A 13,331-nucleotide genomic window follows, 5' to 3' on the forward strand; every position below is an offset into this window, starting at 1 on the left:
GGTATCCACCTCACACACCCAAACATGTTCTCTAAAGCAAAGATGAAAAAAAAAGGGTTCTTTGTGCATGTTGCCTTCATGAAGTTCATTAGTGTGGTTCTGCTTTGAGACCTAGCTATGCATGCATTGAATGGGACACACTCTGCGGGATTCAGAGGCTTTGATCTACTATTTCACTGTGGGCAGTGTACTATCAGTTGGCAGGAGGCTGCAGACATGCAAGATGCTTCAACCAGACGTGGTCCACATAAATAAAACTACAGTACGCAGCAAAGTCAGTTATTAAACTTGTTTGCGTCTTTCAAGAGTCAAGCTGAATGTGACTCAGCCTCAGTGACCAAAGCTGTGGCTCCAGTTTTGAGACAATGCAAGAAAAGCTTGCTTTTAATACTCACCATGCTGGCATCAATGATCTGTCCTTTCCCTGACTTTGTCCGTTCAAACAGCGCTAAGACTATCCCCAGCGCGCAGGTGAGGCCACCACCAGCAAAGTCTGCTAAAAGATTTAGCGGAGCATAGGGCTTGTCTCCACTGCGACCCAGTCGAGATAAAAGGCCTGTGAAGGGATTAAAAGGAAAAAACTAATTATAGTTGAAACAAAAAAAAAAAACAGCTCCCTTAAAAACAATCAAGAAGAAAGGTTCACAGTGTGTATTTAAAGGTAACACAAAAATATTTTTTCAGTTTTTTTTTTAGTTTAAACTGAAAACTAATTTTAAAAGATTAAGTTTTAAAACCCTATCAAATAGTGGTGTTTCTTCAGCAACTCATTTGCTTTACAGTTAGAAAAGTTCAATGAAAAACCAAAAAAAAAAAAAAAAATGCAACTGTCCCGAAAATAAAGGGGTATTTTCATATTTCCTAAAATAAATGAATCTATAGTTGGATCTTTACATCATTGAGAACGCATGGAACATTGTTTGCAAAATGTTAGAAAGTGAAGCTTAAAACTGCATTTCTAAGCATTTTTTATTCAAATTGTTGTGAATCAGAAGCAGACAAAAAATGCTTTTTGAAAAAGCTTGTAGTTGAGATGTAGAAAATACACTGGGCGTGCAACAAGCTCTCTGGCTCTAAACCATTCGGATGCAGTTACTTGTAAGCACCTAGATCCACGGACAAAGCTCTTGTACATGCATGTACGTCTTAGTTTGTCTTGTCTGAGCTGGCATCTGGCTCAAAACTAAACGGCTGGATAGCTTCAATTGTGCTCGCAATTACTGTTGTACCGCTTATGCTAGGTTGGGGTGTGACGGGGTGTAAGCTAGGGGGAGAGCGTGTAAACAGAGAGCTCTCATCAACAGGGGGGTATTCCAGGAAGCATGTTTAAACTAGCCTGACTTTAAGCCTGAACTCTGGCTGAAATCCGCCTGAACTTGCTTACTCTGGGCATGTCGGTTCCAAAAGACCGGATACGAGTTGGCGTAATTACGCTCAACTTAGTAACCCTGGGTTAATGAATGTGCATCTCAAGTACATAAAGACATTCTCAATGGATCGCCGATTTCTGGAGTAACCATGGAAACGCTTGGTGAAAAAAAGAGAGCGCTATACTTCAGTGAGACGGAGTCTGAGATTTTAATGACGGCGTATGAAGATTATACGTCCATCAAGAAAGTAACACGGCTGTATCATCAAAAGAAAGAGTTTCTGCTTGTAGTAGAAGAACAGACAAAGTAAACGCACAAGTTTCTGATCTTATTTCCATTTTCCTTGTGACGCATATATATATAAAACTTATCCAATTTTGCAACCTTAAATGAATTACTTCTATTGGTAACAAGTAATTGAGTTAAATGTATTCAACCTAATTTCTTACGTCTATAAAACTCAATAATTGTTTATACAACTCAAATTTATGTATTTATCTAACTAAATGTCATATTACTCCATTTCAATTAATATTTTTTCCATCTTAATTAATTACATTTCTTGATCTCTCATATGTCTAAGTATGAGCCGGCAGATATACTCATTTTTATAACAATAAAAAAGGTTGCTGTTGTGCACAAATTCATTAAAGAATTTTCCGTTATTATCATTATCCACCATTAGGTAGGGGTGCCATATAAACTCATCATCCTCTCCTTCACTCTCCCTCATGGTGCAGAGACTTGAGCAAAGTAGGACAAAATAACTCAGCAGAACATGGCAAAACACAGTAAAACAGCTAAACAACTAAACACAGTTGGTCAAAAACCCACACTTAAACCAAAATCCGTCCAGAGAGGCAAAGGAAATGATATCCCAGAATCCCTTGCGGTGCCGATCTAACAGCAGGACCAAAGTTACACCTACTCAATTGAATTAATTTGAATGAAAGTAAAATAACTGTCTGAAAACTGCGTGTTATTTTTAAGTTGACTGAACAAACAAATGATTTATCTTAACTGAAGCAAATAACTAAGTTAGATCAAAGTAAAAAAGTTTGATTTTCCAACATCCATATGTGATCTTATCACCCTCTCATGTTGGAAAAAGTATTATCTGAGCTTCTTCACCCACTAAATCATCTTCAAATGGACACACCATGCTGCTTCACCTCTCGGTAAACAAACTAAGCTTCAACTAAACCTGCTCCAGACCAGGTTATGTTCAGAGCATGAGTTGCTATGGCAACTTGACCTACCCTGAAAAATACCTCCATTTCTGGAACCGAAAGCTGAGGTTATCAACTTCCTTAGCCTCAAACTTACCGTGGGAGCTAGCATAACCTGCTTTCTGGAATACCCCCCAGGTTATGTTCAAAGCATGAGTTGCTATGGCAACTTGACCTACCCTGAAACATACCTCCATTTCTGGAACCGAAAGCTGAGGTTATCAACTTCCTTAGCCTCAAACTTACCGTGGGAGCTAGCATAACCTGCTTTCTGGAATACCCCCCAGTATTGGGAAGGGGGTGAGATTGCTCCACACAGACAGACTTTATATTCTTGACTGAAAACATGCTCTATTTACTGTTTTGCTTTCTTCTGCTAACACAGGGGCACCAAGTCAGCAAGAGACTGTTCAGCTTTGGAAATCGGAGAGTAAAAAATAAAAAATAAATCGCTTAAGGATGCACCACATAAAACAAAAACAAAGGCGGAGCTGTCTCACACAGGAACACTCACTGACCTTCTATCAGTATTATCCATTCATGTTGCATTTACACAATCCTACTCACGAACATCAACACCTTTGGGTGTTATTACCTGACATTGCAACATAGTTGATGTCATGTCCTGCCGCTGAGGCAAAGCAGCCGCTCTGGCCGTAGCCGGTCAATCTGGCATAAATCAGACGAGGATTTTGTTTCAGCAGCTCGTGTGGACCCAGCCCCAGCTTCTCCATGACGCCTGAAAAGAAACATATCAAATATTCCAGTATCTCTAAAGCAGCCAATTACACTATAAATAGTATGCAAGGATAACGCAAATTAAATATCCCCTTTTCAGGGCTTCTCGATCTTGATCCTTAAAAAACATTAATATGCAAAATTATATTTTACATGTTGTCCGCCCTATCATTTATGATACCAAAATGACAGTAAAAACTCGGCTAAAAGACTGTAGCAAAGCATTGCCACCCACACACAACAACATGCAATAATTCCAGTGTTTGAACTAACCAGAGAGCATCACACACTGACTACATTTGTTATTTGACATTGGAATTGGAAATGGTTTATTTCGGGCATAATGAGGGTTGTATTTTACTAATGTAGCAGTTGTTTTACTGGAAGTAAAAATGAGAGGACACGTTTCTTCTGAATCTTTATATAGTTATGAACATTTGCTAAGTTTTAACAGATAGGAGACAGGACTTGAGATTAAGTAAAAATCAAAGTATTCTCACCTTTCCGATAGGGCTCAAGCACCACATCCGACTGGACGCAGAGGTTTTTGAGAAGGGAGATTCCCTCTGATGTTTTCAAGTTGATGGCCACAGACAGCTTCCCCCGTGCCAGGGTGTCCAAATTCGTCAGCGTCTTAGTGCGATCCACGCGGATCACCTTGGCTCCAAAATCTGCCAGGATCATGCCACAGAATGGAGCAGGGGCCAGACCCGCCAGCTCGATAACTCTCACTCCAGTCAGTGCCATGACCAAAGGCCTAAAGTAAAAGGAAATAAGACATTTTAATGTCTTATTCCAAGATCCCAAGTTACTCTTTGATTTTTTTTTACAAAAAATTGATGGAAGTTTAGGTGTTTCTTGTGAATCTGCAGCAATAAATAACTTTTACAGGTTTTGTTGTGCAACAGTGTCAAACAAAAAGTGAGCATTTAAAAAAAAAAAAAAATCAAATAAAACATGCAGTTATGGCACACTATATGCTAGTCAGAAAATGTAAAAACATCCCTATAACTCCCCATTAGAGCACTGAAAGACAAAATGTATATTTTTATTTTATTTTTAAATATTGATGCACCAAAACAGGGCCTACACTTAAGAGACATGTCTCTCTGCAAAGTGATCCAACACAACAACAATAATATTAATAATTATCATCATCATAACCATAATAATTATAATCATAATCAGAATAGAAATGAAAAAGAACACTTCTTTTTTAAATTACAAAGTGTCCGGTAACCTTTGACCTAAATATACCCGTTACTGACAGTACAACAGGAAGTTTTGCCAAAAAATGAATACAAATAGGTTAAACATTCGATGAAAATGTTGAAAATAGAAAACTGAAAATGTGTAAATTTACTCTGCATTTACTGTTAGCACACCTGCCTGGGTTATACGTGTGTAATATCTCACTAGTTTCTTAACGTGGGGTCCAAACGTCAACTTCAAGCTTTTTTAAGTCATGATAGTGATATTAAATACGTCCTCCTTTTTGCACAACCATGTTGTGAGTAATTAAGACGATTGACACAATAACACATTGTTTCAGTATCCTATCGGGACATGCGTGTTTATCTGGCTTACCTTAGTTCACGGTTAAAGGTAAAGGGGTATGCTGCTGGAGCTTTCAGGGTGTACGTTTGAAATGTTTAACACTTACGGCGGTGGAGCACAGACAAGCTACACAAGCACATTGAAACGTTTATAAAATTGCACATATTATTCAAATAACTGTACATGCGTAATATATTCAAGTGAATTAGAGAAGGTATTTATTAAAAATCATTTAAATACACGGAAAAAAGCATGCGTAGAATAAGGTTTACGGCGATTGCAGAGAACCTATTCGTTCAAAGAGCAATGTCGTCTTTTAACAGTGTAGCTACTCCATATTTTGTTTGGCAGACTGTTTAAATGAACACAAAGCAGAAAAAACAACATCCAACAGAACACTGGTATGAAAATGTCAACTACCTAGGCGTAGTTTCGTACGTGTCGGCTTACGCCGGTACTAACGATAAGCGAACCGTTCCCTTTATTTCTTGCCCTTTACTTCCTGGTTACGTCATCACGTCCACGGCGCATTGGCTGTATGCTGAGGCCAGCAGGGAAATGGGAACTGAAATTGTAGTTGCAAATAAATAAATACATAAAATAATAAATAAATACATTTTCTCAGTTGCCTGTGTGCGTTTTTTTTACAAAAGTATTAAACTTTGCACAACATTTTGGAGACTAAGTAATTGATTAACTACAAATCTCTGCAAATTCATCCATTTTAAATTGCTTTTGATCATTATTAACTTGTTTTTACCAATTTATGTCAAAATTAACTATACTTGTACAGGGTGAATAGCCACTGTCTATACAACTAATAATCTTCATGTCATTGCTTGTATCACTGCACACAAACTTGTTGCGCATTTGGTCAAACGTTTTGTTCATTTATTTTTAAAATAATTGTATTGTGTTTCCATGAAAATGTCCATCAATGACGTTTCAAAGCTGAACCTCATGCACTGAGGAAAAGAGGTGTGTGAACTATTAGCTGAAACCAACGACAAGTCTCTCCTTCACAGTCAAACTCATATTTAAATCAAGTGAACCCCCGCTTTACAAGTATGTATACTGTAAAACAAGTGACAGGATTGGCATGAAGTACATATTTGTACATATTTATCTACAAAAATGCAATACATGAAGGCTACAAAACTGGGGAAGAAGAGGCCAATCACATGGATGATTGCTGATTAAATCAGGGCAACACTTGTGGATCATTTGGTAAATGATGGCCTCACAATGGCTTTGGCTGGTTGAAGGGTGCAGCAAAGTGTTGAGAGAATCAGTTCAATTATTCCGTCTTCAGATTTCACTTTATGTTGGGAGAACAGGTGAGCAAACTGTAATTTTGGGTTATTCAGGACATGCTAATTTGCTCTGTCATAGTCATACGAGGTTTGCACTGGGACATGACCTAGTAATTTATTATAGATAGATGAATGGATGGATAATCTAATCAGAGCACATTGTTGTAATCCAAGTATTGCGAAGTAGGTGTAGAATAGGCCAAACTTCAATATCTGCATTTTCACAAAAATATTAATAATAGATTGCAGTTTTAATAACATGTATACACTGCAACACATACTGGCTTTTTTGGTGCAAAAATACAGGTAAATTAACATATTAATATTTATAATATTTTATCATCTTGATTACCTTAATCACAAGTGTTAGTATCACACATTTAGATTAAAAAGCTCTCACAAACTGAAAAACGAAAACTGGGTTTCTTATAAAGTGATTCCATGTTAGTAAAATCCAAAAATAACCTTTCAAGAAGAAAATTAAGCAGAGTGGCTTGTTAAATTTACCCAAGTGGCTCCAGAGTAATACATGATTAATTCTAAAATATTTAAACTCAGAGACACTCAAAACCATAATTTGTTCCCACTCAAATAATGTGGTGATTCATGTTATTATCTTTGATTAAATGTTTTTTATTGGTAATATTTTATAAATTTACATAGCTTGGAAAAAAAACTATTTCTGACATCTTAATTCTTTTTGTAACCTTTGAAGTCATAGGTCTAAAGTTGTAACATTTGATAAACCTGAAAAATAATTGATAAATTCTACTACTTATCAAAATACTTACTGAATTATTTAACCAACGGTCAAATGCAATTACTGTAATATTATAATCTTTTAACAGTATGTTTAGATTTTGTCTGCCATGACGATACTGAACCTTAACTTTTTTTTTGATTAAGAAGTTACAAAATAATAACAAAGATTTTTTCCCCACATTTTTTAAACTTCTATATATTTAAAGATAACTCTTAGAAATAACGGTAACAAAAGTGAGTCAGACTAGTTTTTTTTGCTCATTGTGTACCATACTTAATTTGTGAGTCACTTTGGATAAAAGCTTCTGCTAGCTCTAAATGTATGTGAGGGATAATAATATGTCCATGAGACAAAATAAAAATAGAAGCAAGATAAAACACACGGAGTGAATGTCAAACAAGCTTAAGTAAAATGGCAAAAGTCAGAAGACTAAAACTGAAAACATCTTCTGCAAGAATCATAAATCGTTTGTTGTTATTTTTTAATTAGGATTAAGAAAATGTTTAAGATCATAGAAAAATACGTTGGCAAGTTTTGTCAAAAGGAAGGGTTTGTAATCCATTAAAAATAAACAGATACATGCAAATCAACACAACAATAAGAAGCAGAAAGCAGCAGGGAACAAACAAAAAAAAACTTGAAAGAAAATTAACCACATACAGATACTATCCAACAGATAATTACAGCTCCCTGCTGAACAGCTTCCTGTTAGGCACCATATTTATCCTGCTAAAAGCCCCGTTTTTTTAATGATGCCAGCTGTAATGTGAGAGATTCATTATGAACTGTCAAAGAAAAAACTACCCAGGATCAATGTTTCTTTCATTTCTTTTTATCCTCATCAGCAACACTTTACTTCTTTTATGTGAAAGACAGTGACATGAGAGTGTGACAAATACTTTGAAAGAACATAATTATCTACCCAGATGCTGTACCGAGGAGTCAAAGCACTCTTCTGAAGACTTGGAGCATCTTTTGCATGAGAGGCAGATGTGTAAAAAGGTTTAAGATTATAAATAAAGGTCATTTAGCAGCGTTTATTCCAAAATAACACTGACAGTTGTCTTACATAAGGGCAATTTTTGGTAAGGGGTTTTGAAATAGGACACAGAAACTACCAAGTGCAATTCCCCTACAACCACATCTTTATATGGTGAATGAATAACACTGAGAAACATTATAGAAAAGGCCAAATGTTATTCTGCATTACATAGATTTTGCAAATAAACTAACTATTTTATTTTGCCTTTTTTAAGAGATTGCACTGAGATAAGCAGAGAATTTCTGTTCCATGTAGCCCAGGTAAATCAATATTAAACCTTTCATATTCATACATCTCAGTGTTCTTTTATTTCTCTCCTTTTGTTGTATAAATTATTTTGGCACTCAATTTCAATGTTTATATTTATCATTTAGTATGTCTATGCATAAAACAACAACATTTTTGTTTTATTTTAAAATAAAAAAATAAAAAATTGTAACATTTTCATAGATAAGTAATAATTTTGATCAAGAACTCTATTTGACAAATATAGTTTTGCTCTGTTAAAAATGACACCAAAAGAACATAATTGGTAGACACAAAAGGCTGCAAATGTCTTTAGTAACTTTTTTTTTGTTTTTCTTTATTTCTTTCTTTCATACAAAAATAGAAAAATACAATCTAAATACAATTTTATATAGAATAAATTATCAAATCTTCTAAAAGTAGTTCTGGTAGCTCTTGAGGGTAACCATTAACGGATCAATGTTTTACAAGCCTGGAGTCTGCTGGGGGGGAAATGGTTACTTTGACTATGTTGTGTGTGTGCAGTCTGTGCATGGTTTTGTGTATATTAGGCGGAACGTGGGGAATAAATGTGCTTGTTTTAATAATCTTGCAGAGTTGTTCAAGATTAAGATCTGGTAGTCTTTGAACAGCATGCTATAGCCTTTTTGAATCAACATGTAAAATAGTTCTGCCAGGATGTGGCTTGTAGAACAAACCTTTATACACCCAGCTTGGGCTGAGCTTTACATGTGGGAAGCTGTAACAAAGTAGACATTTTGTTAACATATAAAAAAATGTAATGGGATTACAAACAAAGCCAAACCTCTAAGGGCGAGGTTTGAAAATACGACGGAAACTAAAACAATTATTCAACTGAAATAGAAAAGAAATAGCTGAAAGAGGTTTGTGGTAAAAAAATAATATTAAAAAAGGCAGCAATTACACAAAAATTACATGATGTAATGAAAAAATAATCAAAAGATCCAAACTGATATACACTGGAGACACAAGAAACACACTGGATGCAGCACTAACAATGAAATGACAGCAATGATCCAGTTTGGACGATTCAGTGCAAGAAAAATCGATGTATTCACAGTCTGCAGGTCTACTTAAAGTTGCATTTTAGATCTTGCTTGAGGCAAGCTTCTGTGGGGTTAGTCACATTTTCGTTTCTGTACCTGAACTCTGATTTGCTGCAGTGTCTTGTACAGTTTAATGGTGGTAAAACCCACTGACCTCAGACAAGAGACGCAGCTTGCTCTAACACAATAGCAGAAACTTCAAGGAAAAACATAAGATAATTTGAAGCCTTGCCACATTTGGTACAGCAGAGAATGATCAATTATAGAAGTAGAGGTATTGATTCCTCTGTAGGGAGCTAGAATTGCAACAAAGCGGGCATATCTTTTTTGAGGATCTCCAGGGTCACAATGTGCTGAAAACTGTCTAGATAGAACAAGATCCCTGCTTCTATATTACAGTAAACTGTTTTTTTTTTTGTTCATAGCTTGCGCATTTCTAAATCTCTTCTGAAGGAAATCATTGTTCCCTAAGCGCACAAAAGTTTTCTTGCTTATGTTTTTTCCAATGTAAAATGTAGTTTGTTTTGGTGCATCAGAGATTGACCAAAACCTCAACAAATAAAAAAAGTGTAAGGTCACTCGGGAAGCATGATGTTTCACTGTTTTTGACGTTACTATCTTGCTAGGATGGTCAATGCATTAATTATATTGAAAACTATTTAATTTTTTTCCTCCTGTGTTTTTAAAGACTGACATCATATAATTCTAAATTATTTTTACAACCTCTCTAGGTCATCTACATGCAAAAGAGTGGGATTCTTGGCTGAAAGTTACTGTCGTGAGAAGCGTTAAAGAACCATCCCAATGAAAATTCTGTTCTTGCCTTTTTAATCTGTTGTTGTGGCATTAATGTCATTGGAAAAAAGCTTGAAGATGTAAGTTGAGGCTACTATGTCAAGCCACAAGCGCCATGCTCTGTTCCATTCCAATGTATCCACTTGGAGACGACTAGTTCCATGTACGTCTATGTTTTCTTCGTCTGAGCTGGTCTCTGGCTCAAAACTGTACGGCTGGATAGCTCCAATATTGTTTGCCATCTTTGTTGCTCTGGCAATATTCGGTTGGGGTTGTGAGGGGCCGTAAGCTTGCGGGAGTGAGTGTAAACAGATTGATGATGGGAAGTAGTGGTGGGCTTACTCTGGATTTGGCCAGCCCCACCATGGGGTGCTGGTAGACTATATCAGGGGGGCAATTCTGGGTGTGCTGAGAGTTTGGGGTGTCAATCCCTCCGAGACCCTAAAATACATATAAAACCATGCTATCATCTAATCAGTTCATCTATCCGTATATCTCCTTTGATCTGTATGATGTGTCTATGAAGTTTGCTCTACCTGACACTATCCTCTGCATTTTACTGGACTTGGGACAGGCAAAAGCAGGACATTGGTTTGTGCCCTGTTCAGGCTCCATTTATATTTGTTTTCTTTCTATGTCTCACTGTCTACTTTTCCATCTGTCTGTGTGTTTACATTTTGCTTCTTTAGGTCTTTTTTTTTTGGTAAATGTTATTTCTTTAGTTAATTCTTTGGTTAATTGTGAATGTTTTGAGGGCCATCACATTTGCCCGCAAAACATTCTTTTATTTAGTGGATTTCAAACTGAAAAATTTCTAGGTGAACTGCAGTTTAAACCTGCAGAAAAATGAAAACTCAGCTTATTGTGCCATAAGCAACATAAATGACTTCATTTTCTCCACCAAACAAGGTGACAGAAAATAAAAGCATCCCTTTGTTGAATAATTAATAATGGATTAGGTGGAATTTTATTTTAAAATGCAAAATTATCTGCTGTTTATTTTTTTGTGTTCCAGAAGTTTGTATTACATTTCCCTAAAGACACACAACGTAAAGATTTGCTATCCACTTGTACTCATCTGTACTTCTTATCAAGCACTTACATTTGTCTCACTGCATTCTGTGAGCACATCCCTTTCTTTGGACCATATATCTAATTCATTTTTTCTTCTCAAGTGCTTTCTAATGAAACTTGACATTTAGAAAAAGAAATAAAACAAACCATTGCAGCCTTTTATTCCCTGCCACATGTCTTAAACCACTCTGCTCCTTGTCAGTAGCATTTTTTATGTTCTTTCTATCCACTCACATATTATTCTAGACAATTTAGTCACACCCACAGTTCTAACTTGTATAACTAACATTTTTACTGAACCTATAATTTCTGAAGAACATACCAGGAAATAAGAGTAGCAGACGAGATGGTATCAAGCACTGACAATCTCAAACACTATGTGAGCTGCAAATTTAAGTCTTTGGATGCAGTGTTCCCTGAATCAGCTCTAGCAAAAAGAAACTTCTATTGGTAATAGTGTTATCGCAGAAGGAGCAGTGCACAAGTTGTTGGCATCAGCTGAGGTGCTTTCTATCAGAGATTTTCCTACACACATGTTCTTACAGGAATTTTAAGGCTCAGACAGCTTTAAATTACACAGATTCATAGAAATGAAGTTGCATGGATGCAAAACACCTGCCTTTTTTTTTTTTACTACTTTTACATCTTATTTTAAGGGCAAACAGAATCTAAATGCAAATCCATGTAGACTGTAAGGTTCAACCGAAGCTACTAAAATGCCAATCATGCAATCTCTGTGGTAACTCCAAAGATCTGGCTCCGATTGGGAATCAATGTGTTCATTACTTGGGCTTTGGAAGAGGCAGCATTGTGTAACAAGAAGTCGTGGCTAACCAAAAAATTATATCAAAAAATGTTTTAATTTCACTTAATTTTATTTCATTTTATTTTTAGGTGATTTAATTTATTATTTTCATTCTCAAGAAATGTAAAAATTGAATGAGATGTAAAATAATTATAAAACATCAAAAACTAAACAAATAAAAACATACTTTTGTTATTTGAAAAAGGGGACTGCTGTAAGATTACTTGATTTTAAAGTGTGAATTTATATATAGAATAGAGAAACCCAGAAATTAAGTGAGTCATACCCAAAGCTGTCTTGTTCAGTTTGTGGGGGAACCAGTAGAAATGGAGGCGCTCCAGGAGAACAATCAACTATGGAAGCTGTCTGCAATTAAAAACAGGAACATTGAATCATAAAAGACCAAAAGCCACAGTGAATCCTAAAATATGATTCTCCTCACTGCTGTGTGATTTGAAATGTGTTTTTGACACAGCCATGAGCTCAGTGTGATTGGACCTTTCCTTTTGTAGTAAAGTACGTTTTCAAATTTCAAAAAGGGAATTGAAGGAAGCCTGAAACATTGAGTGTAAGATCTGAAGGTGGCCATCCAATTACTCACACTCAACACACACAGACAGAGAAAAAGAAGTGCCTGTAGTTCCTGTGCAGCAGCTCTGACCATTGTCTTAATAATGGTATCACTTCCTCTTTTCCTGGATTTTAGCCCTGACATATGAAGTACCCCTTTAAACCGAATTTTCTAAAACACCAACTATCTCCTTTTACAATGAATCAAGATGTGAGGGAAACAGACAAAATAGTCAATACATTGTAGAACTCTGCTGCCCTCTGTTGGTTCTTCACAGAAAATAATCAATTTTCAGGTGTTTAAAAAGTGTGACAGAGGAAGAGCCCAGCAGGCATGTTATTGTTTCTATCAAGCATAGCATGTTGCGGCAACCGCTGAGCAATAGTTGTGGCAATTTATCTCTATAATGTCTCTAGCTGAGCGGGTAAACTTCAAAGTTCTCTGTGAAATGTGCCTGCAATGTGACACCAAGAAGATTTTGAAGGCATGGATTCAATTATCTTTTTTTAAATTTTCTTTTGCTTTTTTTGTTGCAGAAAAATATGTGGGGTGTCTTTGATTTCACATATCATGCAGTTTATTTTAAAAAAAGAGGCAAGACCAGCTTGTCACAGTGTGACCTACCCTCTCTTAATCATCACATTACAAAATGTAATTATTTTTTCTAGTTTTTGAAAAGAGAAAAGTCTGTAAGGACCCCCTTGTCCAGCAAACATTGTTCTGCTGCCTAGTGGTTTAAAGCTTGTTTTAAAAAAGGCAAA

General features: G+C 36.0%; 1 protein-coding gene across 4 annotated transcripts in view; it reads right to left on the reverse strand.

The window, feature by feature from the left end:
- Positions 1 to 12,345, reverse strand: part of amacr (alpha-methylacyl-CoA racemase) — a 29,555-nt gene extending 17,210 nt beyond the window's left edge. Inside the window, exons 1-5 of one of the 4 annotated variants that reach the window (XM_023960900.2) lie at positions 5,315 to 5,374; positions 4,925 to 5,020; positions 3,838 to 4,094; positions 3,195 to 3,338; positions 396 to 556 (exon numbers count right to left, since the gene is read on the reverse strand). In XM_023960900.2, the coding sequence (XP_023816668.1) occupies positions 396 to 556; positions 3,195 to 3,338; positions 3,838 to 4,084 (552 nt within the window). In that variant the 5' untranslated portion in view covers positions 4,085 to 4,094; positions 4,925 to 5,020; positions 5,315 to 5,374. Of the gene's footprint in view, positions 1 to 395; positions 557 to 3,194; positions 3,339 to 3,837; positions 4,095 to 4,753; positions 5,021 to 5,314; positions 5,436 to 12,285 lie in introns of those variants that run through there. The other 3 variants (XM_078956337.1, XM_023960901.2, XM_023960902.2) reach the window with 3 other exon arrangements.
- Between the last annotated feature and the right edge of the window lie 986 nt (positions 12,346 to 13,331).

This window comes from Oryzias latipes, chromosome 12 (genome assembly GCF_053564925.1).
Source record: "Oryzias latipes strain Hd-rR chromosome 12, Olatipes_Hd-rR_3.1".
NCBI classification, from domain to species: Eukaryota; Metazoa; Chordata; class Actinopteri; order Beloniformes; family Adrianichthyidae; genus Oryzias; species Oryzias latipes.